A 21,322-nucleotide genomic window follows, 5' to 3' on the forward strand; every position below is an offset into this window, starting at 1 on the left:
CCTCCCTCGCTCATGATCTGTCTCTGTCTTTCAAAAATGAATAAACGTTCAAGAAAAAAAAATTTTTTTTTTTTTTTTAATTTTCTTTTGGAGGCACCTGGGTGGCTCAGTTGGTTAAGCGTCTGGCTCTTAGTTTCAGTTCAGGTCATGATCTCAAGGTTTGTGAGTTTGAGCCTCACATCAATCAGGCCTTGTGCTGACAATAGAGCCTGCTTGGGATTCTCTCTCTCTCTACCCCTCCCGCTCATGCACACATGTGTTCTCTCTCTCTCTCTCTCAAAAATAAATAAATTTTTTTTTCTTTTGTTGGAAGGTGATTTTCTGTGTGTTTAATTGACCAGTATGTGTGGGGATTATCTCATCCTTCAAGCTAAGTAAAGATTTGGATGTTTTAAAAATTACAGGAGGGTAAGAATAACATATCATTAATAGGTGAGGAGTTGTCAAATCATTCAGCCAACCAAGTACTTTTTCTGCTGGCATAGATTACATTGATAAAATTTATCCTAAACCCCTATATTGTAGTACCTTTTATAGATGGGATCAGGAGGCAATAATCTAATATTGGCACAGTGACCAGTTCTTGACTTTCTGGGACAGCTTTAACTCCATCCTGTTAATTTCACTTGTTATATTATATACTCAGATGCAAAGTAAAATATACAGCAATATTGAAAAGAGAATGAATATTAGGAATCAGATTGAATTCAGAAAGGAAAAACATAAATTAAAATGAAAATTATAAGCTGAATAAGCTAGTCAAGAAGTAATTTAAAAATAGAGTTTGGGGTGCTGAAACTGAACCTTGCATGGAACTTAGAAGAAGGAGAAGGAGAAGATGACAGAGAGGAGTGGTCATTGTTAGGCCATGTTCTGGCCATAGAGAATACCCTTTTTGAACAACTAGGTGTAGTTTAACAATCTCATTGTTAAATAATAAACTACTTCTGTGACATTAGACTTTCATAAATATTAAAGCAATTTAAAGTAGTTAAAAATGTGAAGAAGCTTTACATATAGAAAACCCTAAAGACTACCAAAAGAATGTTAGAACGTGTAAACAAATTCATTCAGTGAAGTTATAGGATACAAAGTCAACATGCAAAAATCTGTTGCACTTCTCTACACTGAGAGCAAACTATCAGAGAAATTAAGAGAACGGTTTCATTTACCCTTGAATCAAATAGAAATAAGTAAGAATAAAAATAGGAATAAATTTAACCAAAGAGGTGAAAGACCTGTATGCTGAAGACATTAAGACATAGATGAAAGAAATTGAAGAAGACACACAAAAAAGGAAAGGTGTTTTTGTGCTCATGGATTGGAAGAATTAATATTGTTAAAAATGTCCATGTTTCCGAAAGCATTCTGCAGATTCAGTGCACTTCCTATCAAAATTCCAGTGGCATTTTTTCACAGAAATAGAACAATCCTAAAATTTTTATAGAACCATGAAAGACCTTGAATAGCCAAAACAGTCTTAAGAAAGAAGAACAAAGCTAAAGGCATGATGGACCCTGATTTCAAACTATGCCATAAAGCTGTAGTAATCAAAACAGTATGGTTTTGGCCTAAAAACAGAAACATAGGTCAGTGGAACAGGATAGTCCAAAAATAAATCCAACTATACATGGTCAATTAATTTATGACAAAGGAGGCAAGAATACACAATGGGGAAAGTACAGTCTGTTCGATAAATGGTGTTGAGAAAACTGAACAGCTCGTGCAAAAGAATGAAACCAGAGCACTATCTCACACCATACACAAAAATTAACATGGATTAAAGACTTGAATGTAAAACCTGAAACCATAAAACTCTTAGAAGAAAACATAGGCAATAAAGTCCTTGATGTTGGTTTTGGCTATATTTTTTTGAATCTGATTCCAAAATCAAAGGCAACACAAAAATAAACAAGTGAGAGACACCTGGCTGTCTCAGTCAGTGGAGCATATGACTCTTGATCTCAGGGTTGTGAGTTTGAGCCCCACATTGGGTTTAGAGATTGCTTTAAAAAAATATTTTAAGGGGCGCCTGGGGGGCTTAGTTGGTTAAGCGTCCAACTTTCGCTTAGCTCATGATCTCGCAGTTCGTGGGTTTGAGCCCTGCGTCGGGCTCTGTGCTGACTGCCAGCTCAGAGCCTGGAGCCTGTTTCAGTCTGTGACTCCCTCTCTCTCTGACCCTCCCTTGCTCACGCTCTCTCCTCTCTCCTCTAGAAATAAAAAAAAAAAAGAAAAATTAAAAAAAATATTTTAAAAAATGGGACTATATCAAATAAAAAGCTTCTGCATAGCAAAGGAAACCAACAAAATAAAAAGGCAACCAGCTGAGTGGGAGGAAATTTTTGCAAATCATAGATCCATAAGGGCTGATATCCAAAATATATAAAGAACTACAACTCAATAGCAAAAAAAGAAAAAAAAAAAATCTGATGGGAAAAAAATGGACAGAGGATCTGAATAGACATTTTGCCAGAGAAGACATACAGATGTTCAACAGGCACAAGAAAAGATGCTCAAATTCACTAATCATTAGGAAATGGAAAATCACATTGCAAACCACAGTGAGATATCACTTTATACCTGTTAGAATGGCTGGAATCAAAAAGACAAGAAGCAGCAAGGGTTGGCAAGGATATGGAGAAAAGGGAACCCTCATACATTGTTGGTGGGACTGTAAGTTGGTGCAGCCATTGTGGAAAACAGTAGGGAGGCTCCTCAAAAAACTAAAAATAGAACTACCATATGATCCAGCGAAATTCCACCAGTGGATATTTATCCAAAGCAAATGGAAACACTAACAAAAAATATACTCACCCCCTATGCTCATTGCATCATTATGTATAATAGACAAGGTATGGGGGCAGCCTATATGTACCTTGATGGATGAATGGGTAAAGAACATGTGGTATATGTATACAGTGGAATACCAGGCCATAAATAAGAATGGAATCTTGCAATTTGCAACAATGTAGATGGATCTTGAGGGTATTAGACTAAGAAAAATAAGTCAGAGAAAGACAAATACCATGATTTCACTTGTATGTGGAATCTGAAAAAAAAAACAGAAAAAGAATAGAATGGTAGTTGCCTGGGGGCTTGGGGGGTGTAAGGTGGGTGAAATGGGTGAAGGTAGTCAAGAGGTTCAAACTTCCAGGTATGAAATAAGTCATGGGGTTGTAAGGTACAGCATGGGAACTAAATAATATTGTAGTGCATATTTGAAAGTTGGCTTAAAGTTCTCATGAGGGGGAAATTTTTTCATAGCTTTGGTGAAATGGTAATGAGACTTATTGTGGTGATCATCTCACATTGTATACTAATATCGAATCACCGTATTGTGCACCTGAAGCTATATAATGTTATGTGTTAGCTGTACCTCAACAACAACAAAAAGGGCAGATTGAGAGGTGCTTGGTCCAGTTTGAAGTTGGATGTGGATGATGGAGGAACAGAGATGGAGATAGGGATGATGTCACCTTTATTTGCCTGTCTATATGTGACTCTAGCTTTTATGTATTAGTTTTTAAATGTTTATTTATCTTGAGAAAGAGGGAGAGAGAGAATTCCAAGCAGGCTCTGCACTGTCAGCGCAGAGCCCCGCGGGGGGCTAATTGGGGAGGGAGGAAAGGCTGGATCTCATGAGTCATGAGATCATGACCTGAGTCGAAATCAAGAGTTGAACGCTTAATTGACTGAGTCACACAGAGGCCCCTCTTTGTGACTCTAGTTTTTAAAAGTTGATTTGTTTAAATTTTGTGGATTTTGAAAAAATATGAAGAAGCAAAAATGATATTGTTAAATGAAGCCCCTCTTGTAGAGAAGGCTTATTACATGAGTAAGTCTCACGTTTAACAGTTAAAAGCCCCAGTGATGTTGACAGATGTTAGAGCCAAAGATCTTTTAAACATAGTCGTCAGTCAGGGTTTACTTTCTTAAAAGGACTGTTGAGTTGTTTGATTTAGCACTTTATGGTGTCTTGATTTTGATGCTTTTTACAATATCTCCTTGGTAATGTGTGTAATGTTCTTTTGTAATTTTCATTCCTTATGTGGTAACTTTACTGATGTGAATTACATATGCAAAGTGTATGGTTAAGCATGATATATCAAAAATGACAAGTTCATATCATGCATTGTTTCTAATTGGCATAATGAATTTAATGATCAGGTATGTATCTGTCCAAAATGTATTCAGCAGCATATAGATATATGATATAGATAAGTTTTCTAATATATGGAACATAGTGATTGAGAGGATATTCTCCAAAGAGATCACTTGGGTGTCAAAAGTAATCACCACTTAAAATAAGTCACTACTTTGATGTAAATTATTAGTCATCTCAGAGGAAAAAAGTGATATTAACCTAATAAAAGACGGAAAGAAGTTTTGAGTTTTACATTTTTCTGTTTTTGAACAAAATTTAAAATAGCTATAAAACTGATTTTTGAAAAATGAATTGTGTGTAAGTAGCCATCAAAGTACTTTTCATTCATTTAATTCCATTTGGCTGTCATTACATGTTATTTCTTATTCACTTCTGCTGTTCATGTTTCAGTATATTCTTTTGGGATTGTACTGCATCTTAATTTCTTTTTTCTTGTTGATTTTCATTTCCATGTGTTTCATTGCCATTTTCCGTTTTGCAGATTATCCCACACCATCTCATTCTGCTAAAACTGTCTCCCCATCACCTGCCTTTCTTGATGAAGAAGAATTCAGTGACTTTATGCAGGGGCCCGTTGAAGTTCCCACATGTGGTCCTTCTTCCACTTCCCAGCCTTTTCAGTCTTTCCATCCCACCACCCCATTTGGCCAATTGCATACACAGAAGGCTGGGGCACAGCCTCTCCCTCCAGGTCAGATTCCAGTGTCTTTTGCCTTACATGGTGTCCCTGGGCAAATTCCTTCTTTCTCTACTGCTGCAGCTTCATACAATGCACAGAAAGCAGGTAACTCCGAGAATGTTAATGAAAGTATTCTTAAGATAATCTAGGATAATTTACTTCTCTTATGTAAGTAGAGTAATACACTGATGTTGGTAAAGAAACATGTACCTGAATATATGAGTACTATTGAAATTCACCAAAATAAGAATCTTGATTTTTAATTCTGGGAGCCTCACATTCTGGGAAAATGATTTAAAACTTTGGCTCCTAAATTAGGAGCTATTTAAACCACCTTCGAAATTTAAAAGCAAAGTGACTTCTACAGGAGATTACTCTTGTTTGGGAAAATCACCAATATTTTGTTCAGAGTAATGAGCGAAGAAGAGCTGCTTTAGAAAGTGCTCTCTGTGGTTCGGTGGTAGAGCACTTAGGGGTCAGAAGCCTGGTTCTCTGTTTATTGTCAGTATGTCCTTGGACAAGTTTTGAAGCTGAACCTCAGTTTTATCACTTATGAACTAATGGGGGTGGGAGGCACTAATACACTCCTTCTTGAGACATTGTGCTGAGAAAGATGTTAACAGACATGGACTTAGTCCAAACTTCCTCAGTTGGCAGTTGTAGAAACAGACTCAGAGATGATGTTACTGGCCAATGGTCTCCCCAGCAGTGAGGGGAAGTGTCTCTCTTGTGTAAGTCACCAGATTTCTAAGGTAGTACTCCCTCCACTATACCGTTCGACCTGCTGGCTTACAGAGTTCTTGAGAACCAATGTAATGATGTTTAAGTTCTCTAAACTCTCTAAAGCCTTTCAAGCCCTATACAAGTGTGTAGAGATTGGATTATTTCAAATCTACGTTATGTGTGACAGGGCATACCCTTTAGAACCTGGGGGTGGAAATGGATGATTGAAAAAAAATCAGAAATTTGCAATTATATACAAGTAACCCTTCATACTGTTTGTTTAGGCCCTTCCTTGGAGGAGAAGCTCCTCGTATCTTGTGATATAAGTACGTCTGGGCAGGAACAAATTAAATTAAATACCTCTGAAGTTGGTCACAAAGCCCTAGGCCCAGGTTCCAGTAAGAACCATCCCAGTTTAACGGCCAAAATCGGGGGTGCTATAGATGGACGTGTAAGTGGTACCACCATTGCAGAGGCAGAAAAGACTTCAGACCAAAACCTATCCATTGAAGAGAGTGGTGAGCTCATGGAATATTCAGCCAAAGTTTATTTAACCAAATGTTGCTCAAATGCTAACACCTTAAGCATTAATCTTAAAGTGAATGCTGCTTGATTTTTGCTAATCAGTATTTTGCTTAAAATATTTTTAATGCATTCCTTTCTCCAATTAACCCCTACGATTTTGCTCTGAATTCTTTCCGCAGTTATTCATTTTAAAATTTTTTGATAACCAATTTTTTTAATCAGAATTATTCCTAATTCAAAATTTTTTCCCTTTTATTTTATAAAAACTTTTTTCTCTCTTACACTTTCTGTTCTATAAGGGTTGAAAGTTAAAATTTAACTGGAAAAGTCACCAATGAGAATATGATTTTGCTTCTCTGAAGTTAATCATATACACTGCTGCCTAAAAGGTCCAAATTTTTATAAACTTAGCTTGCAGAAATAAATTAGAATTTGGGCAGCCTAGGAGGCAAACTTTTGGAGGATATTTTACTGAACAAAATGAAAATTAAAAATCCTCTACGTCTAAGGCAGCAGTGTCATATTCAGGTGGAAAAAAATCAGTTTCCAAAGAAATATTATTAAAAGCTTTAAGTAAAGCTTGAGCAATTAACTTTTTTACATAGGTAGTTTTTAAACCAGCAACTCTCATGTTTTCTTCTTTAATTTGTAATTCATGTGAAATGGTGCAAGCCTTGTAGGACTCAGAGTATTGATTTGGTACATCTTTTTTTTGTTTGTTTACTCTTTAAGACATGGTTAATGTACAAGAGTAATTTAGAAACCAAATCTTTTCATTGTATTGGTGACTTTTTTTTAGTACCTCCAGCAAGCGCTCTTATAAAAAAACGGTGGCTCTGCAAATTCCCCATCTTCTGCATGGACTGTTCTGTATGTTAAATGGTTTTTCTTATCTTCTAGGTGTGGGAGTATTTCCATCACAGGATCCTGTCCAGCCCAGAATGCCACCTTGGATTTACAATGAGAGTTTGGTTCCAGGGAAAAAAAAAAAAAAAAAAAGCTGCTTTGTCCAGGATTCCCATCTGGATATTTAGCTTCAGATGTTGAAAGCGTAGTTGTGATATCTGCTGTTGTGATTATAAGATATGCAGAAGGAATTTTAACTTTTTTCTTGTTTATTTATTTTTCTGAAAAAGTACAGAAAATTAAAAAGGATCCAGTATTTAAGACAGCCTTATAGGTGAAATAGCTATATAAATATAGGAGAAATGTTTTGCTTTAATGTTTTATTGACCGTCATAGACTTTTATTTCTAAAAGCTTTTCTTAGATTTATCATGCTTTAACAGATATTGCTATTGGGGTGCCTGGGTGACTCAGTTGGTTGAATGTCCAACTCTTGATATTGGCTCAGGTCATGATCCCACGTCATGGGATCATGCCTGCATCAGGTTCCACACTGAGCGCGGAGCCTGCTTGAGAGTCTCTCTCTTCCCCTCTCTCCTGCTCACGCATGCACATGCTCTCTCTCATGCATGCGCTCTCTAAAATAAAAAAAAAATAAAATAAATTATTATTTATTTCATAGATTATTAATAACTTACCAAAAATAGTATTAATACATTTAATGTAATTTTCTGAACTCTTGGTGATTAATTTATATATTTAAAAACATAGGGGTGCCTAGGTGGCTCAGTTGGTTGAGCATCCAACTTCGGCTCAGGTCATGATCTCACAGTTTGTGGGTTCGAGCCCCACATCAGGCTCTGTGCTGACAGCTAGCACAGAGCCTGGAGCCTGTTTTGGATTCTGTGTCTCCCTCTCTCTCTGACCCTCCCCTGCTTGCACTGTCTCTCTCTCCTCTCTCTCAGAAATAAATAAAACATTAGAAAAAAATTTTTCTTATGACTTGTCATGTAATATGAAGTAAAAGACGAGTGACATCTTTTTCAGTCAACATTGGGGATGTGGTGTTTACTTTTCTCTTTATAGATATTATTACTGCTGAACCAATAAAATCACTAAGGTGCACATTTTGTGATAATATTCAGTGATACCAGAAAACAGTCTAAGCCATGGCTGATGTGTATACAGTGGTGACTCTTACAGCAGCATATGTTAATCAGTTTAAATATATTGTGACTTGTTCACTTTGCTCTATTTTCCAACCCCTTGAAAACTATAGGTAACTTTCATCAGATCTTTTCTAGATTGGTCATTAGGCTAAAGTTGTTCTATGCTTGACTAAATAAAACTCATGCAAGTATCTCTGTAGCTGAACTTCTTTTTGGAAAAAAAAACAGTAATATCTACTTTACATCATAATCACATACTCACCAATTCAAAGGCTAATTTCCCTGCTGATGCATAGGAGCACATGTACCCCAATGTTCATAGCAGCACTCTCAACAACAGCTAAAACATGGAAAGAGCCTAAGTGTCCATCAATGGACAAATGGATCAAGAAGATGTGGTTTATCTATACCATGAAATACTACATGGCAATGAGAAAGAATGAAATCTNTCCTGCGGTACTTCAACTGTACATAAATATAGTAGGTTTTCTTCCAAGTGCCCGTTAGATAATTTACATTATCTTCCTCTCTGTCTTCAAGCCAAACGAACAAAAAGCTAATATATTCTGGTATATTTTGGAGTTCTGTCCATTTTCTGCCAGCTTGTATTCGTTTTTTTCCTCCTTCTAAACATACATGCACACATAATTTCCTAACCAAAATATGTATTCTTATAGTCAGCCTACTAACCTATAATCCATATTTAAATATTAGATGTAGGGGCGCCGGGGTAGCTCATTCGGTTAAGCATCTGACTTCAGCTCAGGTCATGATCTCATGGTCCATGAGTTCAAGTCCTGTACTAGGCTCTGTGCTGACTGCTGGGAGCCTAAAGCCTGCTTCAGATTCTGTGTTCCCCTCTCTCTCTGCCCCTCCCCTGCTCCTGCTCTGTCTGTCTCTCTCTCAAAAATAAAATAAATATTAAAACATTTTTTAATAAAAAAATGAATACTGGATGTAAAGTTTTTGATTTAAACATTTTTTTTCTGTCTGCCTTAGCTGTCTAAAACTCCTCTGACTTGGGTTGCCAGATTTAACAAATAAGTATATATTACATCCATTTAAATTTGAATTTCAGGTAAATAGTAAATTATTGTTTAGTATAAAAGCGTGTCCCATGCAGTATTAGCATTCTTTATATGACAACCTCGTCTCTAACAGCCTTTCTCACCTTGTCCTTTGGAAACCCCATTTGATTGCAGAAAAACTCCAACAGTTAGTCCCTTCTTTTTTCAAACACGTATTCTTCTTTCTCATCTTTACTGAAACTGTCTTTCTCTGAAGGCTCTATTCCCATAGCACCTTATCCAATGATGTTTTCTCTCTCAGTCTCTGATTGACAGGGGCAGGAGACAGGTGGTATTGGTACAATTCTTGCCTCCCCACCGCTGTTTTCAAACTATTCCACCATCATTAATCTACAGCTTCTATTTTAAAGTCCAAAGCGTCTAGGGGAACCTGGGCGGCTCAGTTGATTGAGTGTCCGACTCTTGATTTTGGCTCAGGTCATGATCTTACAACCATATGTGAATTCAAGCCCCATGTTGAGCTCTGCAGTGGCAGTGCGGAGCCTGTGTGGGATTCCTTCTCCCTTTCTCTCTCCCTGTCTCTCTGCCCCTCATCTGCTTGAACTTTCTTTCTCTCTCTGAGAATAAATAAACATTAAAAATAAAAAAATAAAACTCAAAACATCTGTTTATACCACCTTCATCTTAATGTTGTTACTATCCTCTCCTGAATTATAAGACTTACTCTGACCTTTGGCCCCAAATCTTTATTTTAGAACAAAGCTATATTCTAACCTCCAGACCCTAATTGTATTGGATATTTCCACTTGAATGATCTTTACAGCAATTCAAACCCTGACACAGCTTCAGTTCTATTAAAGACTTAAGATAATTCTTTATTTTATTTTTTTATTAAAAATTTTTTTTTAACATTTATTTATTTTTGAGAGACAGAGAGAGAGACAGATCATGAGCAGGGGAGGGACAGAGAGAGAAGGACACAGAATTGGAAGCAGGCTCCAGGCTCTCAGCTGTCAGCACAGAGCCCAACGCGGGGCTCAAACCCACAAACTATGAAATCATTACCTGAGCTGAAGTCGAACGCTCAACGGACTGAGCCACCAGGCGCCCCAAGATAATTCTTTAAAACAAATTTTTAAAAAATGTTTATTTATGTTTGAGAGAGAAAGAGCGTGAGTGGGGAAGGGGCAAGAGAGAGACAGAGATACAGAACCTGAAGCAGGCTCCAGGCCTGAGCTGTCAGCACAGAGCCCAAATCAGGGTTTGAACCCTCAGGCCATGAGATTATGACCTGAGCGGAAGTGGACACTTAACTGTTTTAGTCACCCAGGCACCCCAAGATTATTCTTGTATTAGCAACAATAACAACAAAAAAGAGCAATCATTGTAATATGTTTACATTTGTAATCTGGTCTTTCCTTTGATAGATGCCTATAAGAAAATTTTAGAAATCACAGTGACTCCAACTGGAATAGATACTGCTAAACTTTATCCCATTCTGATGTCATCTGGACTGCCCAGGGAAACTCTTGGACAGATATGGGCCTTAGCTAATCGAACTACACCTGGCAAACTTACTAAGGAAGAACTTTATACTGTTCTCGCCATGATAGCAGTAACACAGGTAGACGCTGTTTCTTAAGTTAGATCAAATAACTTTTCAGAATAAATCCTTTTGACTACAATCTTGTAGAACTCCTTGTATATTAAACTTTAGATTATTTTTAGGATACAGTGCTTCAAAAATGTACGGTTTGTATCATGCACATACTAGCAAAATATTCTTTTATAGACTACTTAATATATTAGCATTCTCTGACCTAACTGTATCCTTTCTGAACTTAAAAATTACTCAGTAATAGGTGAAATTACTCTTTTTGTTTTTGAAGTCCTTGTTTAAAATTCTTTAAAGTATTCTTGATCTGCTAGCAATTTTTGTCATAATACAGAATCACTTTAAATGATTTGATTATAATGAATTAACCAAACATGTCAGAGAGTGCAGTGCCACAATTGTTATATGTCAACCATTTCTTTGCCTGATACTAGGTTTACATTAACCTTGTAAGTTATTTTCTTATATCAAGTTCATGAGTTTTGGGAGTCAGAATGGAAACATACCAGGATTACAGATTTTACGCTTAGGTCTCTCTTTGCTGGATTTAGACTGTATGTGGTTTGTAGTCCCCTAAAATGTTTCCATTTTCCTTGTTTTGTTTAGAGGGGTGTTCCTGCCATGAGTCCTGATGCTTTAAACCAATTTCCAGCAGCTCCTGTTCCAACTTTAAGTGGATTTCCTATGACTTTGCCTACTGCGGTGAGTCAGCCAACTGGGATGTCTTCAGGCCCTGCAGGCTCCATACCCCTCAACCTTGGGCAGCCGGTCATGGGCATTAACCTTGTTGGACCAGTTGGGGGAGCTGCAGCCCAGGCTTCCAGTGGCTTCATGCCAACTTACCCTGCAAATCAGGTAAATGGAGAAGCTATATGTATTCCAAATAATCCCTAAAAGTGAATGTGGGCAGCTTTTTTTCCAAGGATACAGAGAAGATTACTGTATTATGACAGACACTGGAGGGGGTAATTAGGCAGTATTAAAATAATTTAAAATTTAATTTTTCGGGGGCGCCTGGGTGGCTTAGTCGGTTAAGCATCCGACTTTCGCTTAGGTCATGATCTTGCGGTTCGTGGGTTCGAGCCCCACGTCGGGCTCTGTGCTGACTGCCAGCTCAGAGCCTGGAGCCCGTTTCAGTCTGTGACTCCCTCTCTGACCCTCCCCTGCTCACGCTGTCTCTCTCTCTCTCCTAGAAATAAAAACAAACAAACAAACAAAAAATTTAATTTTTCGTTATTTAAAAACAATGAAATTTCTTAAGCCTTAAGAGACTTGGATTTTGGCTAGAAGTTTATAGTTCTTTATAGTGTATACATTTTAAACATCAAGCTTAATAAGGCTAACTAAAAGACTGTGTCTTTTGGGGAAGCTACTAAACCTGAAATTTATTTTTTACTTCTCAGATTAGCAAAAAATTTAGAAAACATAAATTAGCAAAAAACATGCAAGGATATTTGTTGTAGCATTGTTTAGAGTAAAAAGTTAGAGGGGTGCCTGGATGGCTCAGTCGGTTAAGTGTCTGACTTTGGCTCAGGTCATGATCTCACGGTTCATGGGTTCAAGCCCTGTGTCGGGCTCTGTGCTGACAGCTATCTCAGAGCCTGGAGCTGCTTCAGATTCTGTATCTCCCTCTCTCTCTGACCCTTCCCTGCTCATGCTGTCTCTCTCTCTCAGAAATAAATAAAAAACATTTAAAAAATTTAGAGTAAAAAGTTAGAAATAGCTGAACTGTCCATCAGAAGAAGAAAGGTTATGGGGCATCTGTGTGGCTCAGTTGTTTAAGCTTCCAGCTCTTGATTTTGGCTCAGGTTGTGATCTCATGGTTCAGGTTATGATCTCATGGTTCATGGGTTCAAGCTGACAGTGCAGAGCCTGCTTGGGATTCTCTCTCTGCCCCTCTACCACTCGTGTTGTCTCTCTCTCTCTGTGTCTCTCTCACACTCTCAAAAGAAATAAACATTAACACAAAGGAAGGTTAAATAAAATTTGTCTCATTAATACAGTGGTAAACTATTTGGTCATTAAAATGTGAACTACTACGTGTACAACATGGAAAAAATGTCTACTTTATAGATATTATTATATCTTTTTTTTAAAGAGTGGAACGATGTAGCATAAACTCATGAACTATTCACAGTACTTATTTCCAGATAATGTGATTGGAGTCAGTGTTCATTGTTGACTTTATACATACACATGATGGATTATAACAAGCTTGTATCACTTGTGTAATTTACATAACGTATAAAGTGTTTTTTAAAGATGGCCAGTTCTCAGTAATCTATTAAATGTAACTCATCTATTTAAAAATTGTATAGATTAGTTCTCTAACAGTCTTTTACAATTTGTGCAAGAGAGTATCTAAAAATACAAGATAGATTCTTGCTCAAGATATTTGAGTTGGTATTGTATCTAAAGTGCATTTAAAAAAATTTTTTTAATGTTTATTTTTGAGAGAGCGTGAGCAGGGGAGAGGCAGACACAGATCTGAAGCAGGCTCCAGGCTCCTAGCTGTCAACACAGAGCCTGACATGGGGCTTGAACCCTTGAACCAAGAGGTCATGACCTGAGCTGAAGTCTGATGCTTAACCGACTGAGCCACCCAGGTGCCCACAAAGTGTGTTCTTCTAAACTTAGGTAGTCACACCAACTAATTCAGGTACCTAAATGAGGAGATTTAAAAGGTAATTTTTGAGGTTGACAGTTATAGATTTGTCAGTTTCTATTTTATCAATTCAGTCTATTTAAATATCCTCTATAAACCTAGGTGGTAAAACCAGAAGAAGACGACTTCCAGGATTTTCAAGATGCTTCTAAGTCAGGATCCCTTGATGATTCATTCAGTGATTTTCAAGAGTTGCCTGCTTCTTCAAAAACAAGTAATTCCCAGCATGGAAGCAGGTAGGAAAGAATTGAATATAGTTAACGTTGTATTTAATAATTGAGAAAGAGATGTCAACAGTGATAAGCTTAAGTAAGAAAATTAAGACGACTTACTCTCATGCTTCCTTGATTATTCCCTCTTTATTCCTACTTGTACCTTTGAAATTTTTCTCCCCTTTGTCCACCTAAAAATTGAGCACTACCATTCCCTCCCAGTATACACCTGCTTGCTAATTTTGTGCCTGTCATAAACCTGATTATAGCAGAGTATACCTTTGTTGTGATGACTTCATGTTCTTGTAGCAAATGCCTTGGCTATTGAAAAGCTTTTGAGGCAGGGGAACATAATTTGGTATTTCTGCAATATAATGTACTGTTGATTCTCCACAGAAATCATAGCTCAAAAATCTAAATACAATTATTTATTCATGTCTTATATTTGAGATCAGTGACTTTTAGGCCTTCAGATTTCTGTTTGTTTGCATAGGCAGTTGCATAAGTTAATTCTCTAATGTTGTATTACTAGCTTAACTTTTAGGTTCAGTAACTGACTCAGCCTGTCACCAACATCTTTCCATCATCCAACTTTTTAAAAAGCTTTTAGATAGTACTTCTTCCAGAGAGTGGAATATACCAGACTTTGAGAAAGCAATGTGAATTTCTTTGGTTATTTTTGGAATTTGTTTTTGTCAAGATACATATATCACTTTGCTTATGTTCCTTTTTGTGCAGTATCATTCTTCTTTTCCATTTTAACCAAATGAGTATCTTGATGCTTTCTGCATGGACACTATAACAAGAACCAAAGGATAAGGCATTATAGGGAATGACGCATAGGAGAGACATTTGCATGGTGAGACTCTTAAAGTACTGGGATTTCCAAGCCCACTATACCAGCACACACACATGTTGACCTGATAGACACGTAATATTTCTCAGATTTTTTCCTTCGAATAAGATGTATAAGTTCTACTACTATGTAGAACATACCTGAATGACCCAAGGCATCTCAAATTACCTGCATAAAATTAGATTCATTATTTTGGGACTCAAAGCTAAATACAAATTTGTTAAATCACCATTCCCTTCCTTGGTGAAATCATGTCACCATGTCCAGTCACCAAATCAGAAACATGCTATTTATTTTTGGCTCCCCGCTCTCTCCTTTAACCACCATCAACTCTGTCAGCTCTGCTTGCCATGGAAAAAGGCTCTGTGTGATCTTGCTCCTGCCTAGTCTCTCAATTGTTGCCTTTTCCCTACAGCTTATGCTCCAGCCATGCCAGAAAAACTCCAGACTAATCATGCTCTTTCAGGCTTCTGACCCCTTACCTTCTTCAATCTGAAATTCTATCTATAGTTAATTCTAGTTCTATTTAAAAACTCAGTTTAACGTAGGAAGTTTTTTTACTAACCCCTCCACATCAGTCCCCTACCTCAAAGATGAGGACCACTTACTGCCCTGGTGCCTTATGGATATCTGTACCCTGATTATAATTACTGGTTTACCCAACTCTTTGTCTCACTCTCACTTGGCTGTCATCCCTGAAGACAGTTTTTCATGGCTATGTATGTAGTGCTTAGCCATGATACGTAATTAATAAAGGTTTGTTGGATGAATGTGTTGTAGTATGAAGGTTATAAGCCAGATTGATCAAATTAGTGGTTTACTCATCTGGAAAAACTCTCAATAGATGAAATTGAAATTTGGACATAGAAAGTTGTAAGATGGTGGCCAGTCCTGAGATATATGGGATATTAGCAATTTTGTGTGTCATTATCTCCACATAATAGTTTACTTTCCTACACAGTCCTACTTTGTAGACTTGTTTTTCAGTTCTGACTTGATTACTTCCATGCTTACATGAAAACATTTTGCTCATGTCTTAGAATCCACACTCACTGTTTATTTACTCATTCAAAAACATTTACTTACCATCTGCTGAATGCCAGACATTGGGGTAGGCACTAGAAATACAGAAGCAGAAAGCTCATTTCCTGCTGTAAAGAAGCTTAGTTTTATCTCAGTATTTATATTATCTGATAAAATTCTCTTAGAATTGGTCCTTCATTTGTGTGTGTGTGTGTACGTGTACACAGGTATAATGAATTCCCTAGTTTATGATCTGTAATCTATGAGTTTATTTTAAGGGGATATTTATTAAATCACAATATAAATAGCTAAGCCTAAGTGAGACTGCTTTGGGCAGCGTTTTTAAGCAAAAAATGGGCATTATTTGTCAGAGAAGATGAAAAGACAAGTAAGGTGTTAGAAGTAGGCTGGAGTGGAGAGTATTGTTAGTCTGTGAAAAAAAATCTCATTAGTTAAGGGCAGCACTAATGTGGGATGTCTTAGGATTTGTGACGTAATCTGTCAAGCATTTTAGAAATAAGTAGTGGCATGATAAAAGTGATCTTGCCTACCGTGTGGGATCAATTCAGCTGCCATAGTAATCCTGTTGTGAGATGATGGGGGTACTCTGGGTTTAGAGTTAGGCACTGAAAAGTATGTGTCTGAGAAATTGGTCAGGCTCAGAGTTGAACTGGATGTCAAAGGAGAAAGAGTACTTGAACCAGCATGAAAGGGGGTCTGGAAGTCAGCAATGTCTTTCGTTTATCCATCCAGAAAAGACTTACTGTGTGCCGGGCACTGGGGAGCCTAGAATAATAAACACCACAGATGTGGGGAACTGATGATAAAACTGTTTACAAAGAATTAAGGTGTAGGGGTTTTGAGTTGGTTAATTTCATTTTATTTTTTAAATGGCTATATTTAGTGTTGTGTCTGTCCAATCCAATGGAAGCCCCCAAATGCCCTGGTGATGATCTGGTGGAAGCTGGTGGTGTGTGTGTGGGGGGTGGGGGTGTGTGAAAGGATTCACCCAAAGATAGTTCACTGAATACACTGCAAGGGTGGGGCAGGCAGGACTGGAAAGGAGAGGCCATCTGCCAGGAGGCAGTGGGTGGGGTCATTTTTAAAGGGAGAAGAGTAGTAGTTATGGCTGGTGAAGAATGAAATTTGCCCTTTTTGGGGCAAATTGTGCCCTTTTTGGGGCAAAACTGTGCCTGGTTGTAAGTAGTCCATTGGTTCGTTAGGGTCTATAGATATTTTGAGGTGGGTCACCCCATGGGTCTGTCTGTATTCAGCCAAATGGTTGCTGTGGGTCCTTTTGCCTTGATCAAGTTTCCATCGCTCACCCCTGCTTTCTAAAACATCTCTACATTTAGCAGGGTAAGCAACTAAGTAAAATCATCTGCTACAGCCACATGGAGTGATTGGAAAACAAATGGATTCACGAGAGCAAAAGCAAATTTTTTTTTTTTTTGGTCCGATTCACTTAAGTCTTATCTTACAATGGAATGCAGGTTCTTAAATTTTAAAACAATATGCCTCCTCATTGAGTACCTTTCATTAGTATTAAAGAGTAGAAGTAATGGTTTTCATGTTTGGAATAGATAACTACTTTATATAACTGGCATAAACACTGTCATGGTGATTACAGTTTGTTTCTTTTAAATAATTTCATGGAACTAGAATGAATTATTCATTTGTAATATGCATAAAATCAGAGTCTGCGTCTCCTTTTTTTTTGAGTGGAATTTTATTTTGTTGACTTCCATCAGTTTTTCATTACCTTGAAGTTCATCTGTTTTTTTCCCAATTCTGAAAATAATTTTGAAATCAATAATAATCAATTAAATGTCACATTTAGTAGAAGACTTAACCAATGGGCTTTCTAAGACCACAGATAAACTTGGCAATTCATGAAAAAACAAATTGTTCAACTTTGTGATTTTTTTTCCTCAAATATTACTTTTATTAATATGTAGCATGCTGTTCAATGATTTGTAGTTTAATTACTTATGAAACTTTAAAAAATAATCCACCTATAATGTATAGGGGATGACCTGTTTGTCAAGATCAAATATGTAGCAGCTATTTGCTAGTGATGTGAAATTCTAATATTTGATACACTGAGTCCTAAAGCACTGTAGACCTCCATTAGCATGGCTGTGCAAGAACTGGGTTTTTTACCTTGCTTGTAGGCCCCTGATAAGATGATTTAAATGACTATGGAAAGATTTTTGCTTCAGGGCAAAGAACTCCATAGAAATCCATTTCTATAACTTGTGTGTGTGGTATTGAATGACACAAACTAGTGGGGGAAAGTAGTCATTCATATGTAAAATTGTTCTTCCAGGGAGCTGCCTGGGTGTGATAAGAAAAAAAAAAGGCAGTGCTTTTATAGTATGTGTTTAAGCCATCCAAGAATTACCCACACAGATACTACTCATTACACTATTTTTCCATCCAGAGAGAAATACGTCCACAGGCAAAATTATCTTTATCTAATTTTGAAGTGATTGTTGTTTTGCTACAAAGATAGCTTCTGGAACCGCTGATGTGATCCTTGTAAAATGTAAATTGTATTAACTCCACTGCTGCTTATCAGATGTGTGAACTTCTCTGCCAGTAAGCAATGCAGTAAGATCAAATAAGAACAATTTACATCTTGGCTTAAGCAACATTTCATAAATAGATTTTTATCTTAACTATTCCACCTCAGCATTCTGAGCCCATTTAAAAGAATGATTTATACTAAGGTTAACATAATTTACTCTAAAATATTGGGTATACATATTTGAAACAGTTTACTTTTCCAGTTTTATGGACCTTAAGTTAACATTCTTGGAGGTCATCATTCTAGGAGAATCTATTTCCAGTGCCATTCCAATTGTTTTTGTGGCTTACAAAGATGATTAGGTGGTCGGTGTGGGTCTGACCCATCTTGAAATAATCAAGAAGGGATTATCATGTGGGAGGTGTTTCAATATATTTTTCCAAGAAAAAGGATTTAAACCTCTGTGGTGAATATATATACATCGTTTCTAACTTTTAAGGCAGGGAGCCATGAGTTTTAACCAGGTACCTATTTGCTATTTCAATTCTAAGCTCCTACTTGATGATAAGGGAAGGATTCAGTGTTCTAGTCATTAAGAAATCTTTCGTTTTCCTTTTTAGTGCCTCTTCTTTGTTGATTCCCCTTCCTGGCACTAAAGCATCAACTTCAATGGATAAGTATGCTGTGTTTAAAGGAATTGCAGCTGACAAATCCTCTGAAAATACCATTCCCTTTGGAGGTAAAAACATGTTGTCAGTTCATAAACTTATGAATGTAACCTATGAATGAAAGCCTTTTTAATGGTGACCTTTTATGAAAAATGTATAAAATGCTTACACCACTTGTCAAGTATGTATGGTTAACCCAGTGTGCCTTACTTACTTGCTTGAGTTTTAATCTCAAGTTTCCTATCCTTAATAGACTCTGTCTTTTCATCATAGAGCCTGGTGATAAATACAGTGCTTTCAGAGAACTTGAACAGACAACAGAGGGCAAATCTTCAAGTAAGTTTTTGATTCCTTAAGTGGATAAATTTCAATTTTTTTTTAATTTTTATTTATTTGTTTTATATAATCTCTCCACCCAGTGTGGGGCTCAACCTCATAAGCCCCCAAGATCAGGAGTCACGCGCTTTTCTGACTTACCTAGTCAGGCGCCCTTCAGTTTTTAATAAAAGATATTTTTGATGATTCATTCAGGGACACTCCAGAACATATCCTTATTTTATCGTGTGGGTGAGGTTTTTGGCTTTGTGCCTCTGGAAATTACAAGGAAACAAAATGTGGTTCTGTTATTGGAAATTCTTTTCTAAAATTTAGGGCCAACCCCAAATGAGGCAATTTCTTCTGAAGCTAGTGTGTTCCCTTTCACTGGAAGCCTTCAAGCCCTGTTAGACTTCCGTATCAAATGGAGGGCTGTGACTGCTCTCAGTTATTTTAATGTTTAACAAGAACTGGAAGTGTTGGCAGTGCAGTGATCTGTGGACTATGCAGAACTTTTACAGCAACCAGTCTTTTCAAGGTTTTCAAACGTGGCTATAATTTAATACAGTGAAATAAGCAGGATTTATAGAATGATAGTTTGAGAGCCATATGTGTGAAGACCGAAAGTTATGTTTGTGGTTAAGTCCTAACCGGATTTGTAGGGTTTAGATAATCCATAGGTCAAATCATGTCCTTCAAAGCTTAAGTGCGCATGCTGTGAAATTTGCATACTCACATGAGGATTTCTTCCTGGGGACAGTGCCATATTCTGCCTTTGTATACTGAATGCTCAAATTTAGAACATCCTTTACTCATTTGTTGTCACCCTTCTGTCCAACGGATGGGGATGAGAGGAGATTGTAGGAAAGGTAATATAGGAGTAAAAGTTCATGGGAAAAGTATACTACTTAAACATCTCTAAAAAGGTAAATCTACCTGTCCTAAAAATATTTACTCCCTGGGGCTCCTGAGTGGCTCAATCGGTTAAATGTCCCACTCTTGATTTCAGCTCAGGTCCTGGTCTCATGGTTCATGGGATTAAGCCCCACGTGGGCTCTCTGTGCTGGTGGTGCACATAGCCTACTCAGGATACTCTCTCCTCACCCCCACTTCTTCCCTGCTCCTGCAGGTACTCTCGCTCGCTCGCTCGCTCTCTCGCTCGCTCTCTCAAAAATAAATAAATAAAATACTGAAAATAAAAAAATTCAATCCCTTATAACTGTTAGCTTCTAGAAGTATTTCCTTCTGTTTCATTGAAGCCTTTAGGGTGTAATAACTTTGTTCCTCGGTACCTGTATTATGTACTAGGAGTACAGAGATAAGCCCTAGAGGAACTTTTGGCTTGTTAATTGGTCTTTGACTCCTAGCAGTGCTTTCATCACCTCTTGGAGCAAGGTGAGTTTGGAGTAAACAGCATGGCTTATTATCAGAGCTCTTTGTGTAGTGTGATATTAATGATTATATCATAGGTATGTTATTTCTGGGAAAGATGGCAGTGTCACCAAAATGTAAGCAGTACCTTAGTGCTTCATAAATTTGAGAGGAGGAAAATGTTCTTATGGAGAAGTGGTACTTCTTACTGAAGTTTTAGCAAAAAGTGATCTCTTTTGAAATGTTTTTTAGGACCTAAAAAGTGACCAGGAGAGAGGAGAACTTATGAGGATTCAGAAGGATTCAGAGGATTAATGTACCCTCTGATATGCAGGCTTCTGTTGACTGCAACTAATTTTTTTGCCCCCCAGTTCACTTTGTTTTTAAACTCCTAAACCTACCCATTTTTATTTCTTTTTGACCCTTTCACCCAGCTTACATTTCTAATGGAAACATTTACAATTCCTCAGTAAGTTTAGTTTGCTGTGGTGATTTCTTTTTATTTTTTTTATTTTTTTTTTATTTATTTTTTTTTTTTAAATATTTTTTATTTATTTCTAGGAGAGAGAGAGAGACAGCGTGAGCAGGGGAGGGTCAGAGAGAGAGGGAGTCACAGACTGAAACAGGCTCCAGGCTCTGAGCTGGCAGTCAGCACAGAGCCCGACGCGGGGCTCGAACCCCCGAACCCCGGGATCATGACCTAAGTGAAAGTCGGACGCTCAACCGACTAAGCCACCCAGGCGCCCCGATTTCTTTTTAAAAAATAGCAAAACTTGTCAATTTCACAGATATTTCAAAGTAGCGTATCAAAAATTTGCACGGTGACAAAATCGGCTTTTCATTTAGGGAAATGATACAAATATTATCAGTGATATACTTACCGAAAACATAGGGTGATTTTTTTTTTTAAGTTTTACATCTGCTTCTCCTGTC

General features: G+C 37.3%; 1 protein-coding gene across 10 annotated transcripts in view; it reads left to right on the forward strand.

Moving 5' to 3' along the window:
- Positions 1-21,322, forward strand: part of SYNRG (synergin gamma) — an 82,597-nt gene that overhangs the window by 25,295 nt on the left and 35,980 nt on the right. For 6 of the 10 annotated variants that reach the window (XM_077745501.1, XM_077745505.1, XM_077745506.1 and 3 more), the window contains 8 exons: positions 4,647-4,856; positions 5,852-6,085; positions 6,993-7,068; positions 10,560-10,758; positions 11,356-11,604; positions 13,517-13,650; positions 18,656-18,774; positions 18,977-19,039. In XM_077745501.1, the coding sequence (XP_077601627.1) occupies positions 4,647-4,856; positions 5,852-6,085; positions 6,993-7,068; positions 10,560-10,758; positions 11,356-11,604; positions 13,517-13,650; positions 18,656-18,774; positions 18,977-19,039 (1,284 nt within the window). Of the gene's footprint in view, positions 1-4,646; positions 4,950-5,851; positions 6,086-6,992; positions 7,069-10,559; positions 10,759-11,355; positions 11,605-13,516; positions 13,651-18,655; positions 18,775-18,976; positions 19,040-21,322 lie in introns of all 10 variants that reach the window. The other 4 variants (XM_077745498.1, XM_077745500.1, XM_077745508.1 and 1 more) reach the window with 3 other exon arrangements.

Source organism: Crocuta crocuta, unplaced genomic scaffold (assembly GCF_008692635.1).
Source record: "Crocuta crocuta isolate KB4526 unplaced genomic scaffold, BGI_CrCroc_1.0 scaffold333, whole genome shotgun sequence".
NCBI lineage: Eukaryota > Metazoa > Chordata > Mammalia > Carnivora > Hyaenidae > Crocuta > Crocuta crocuta.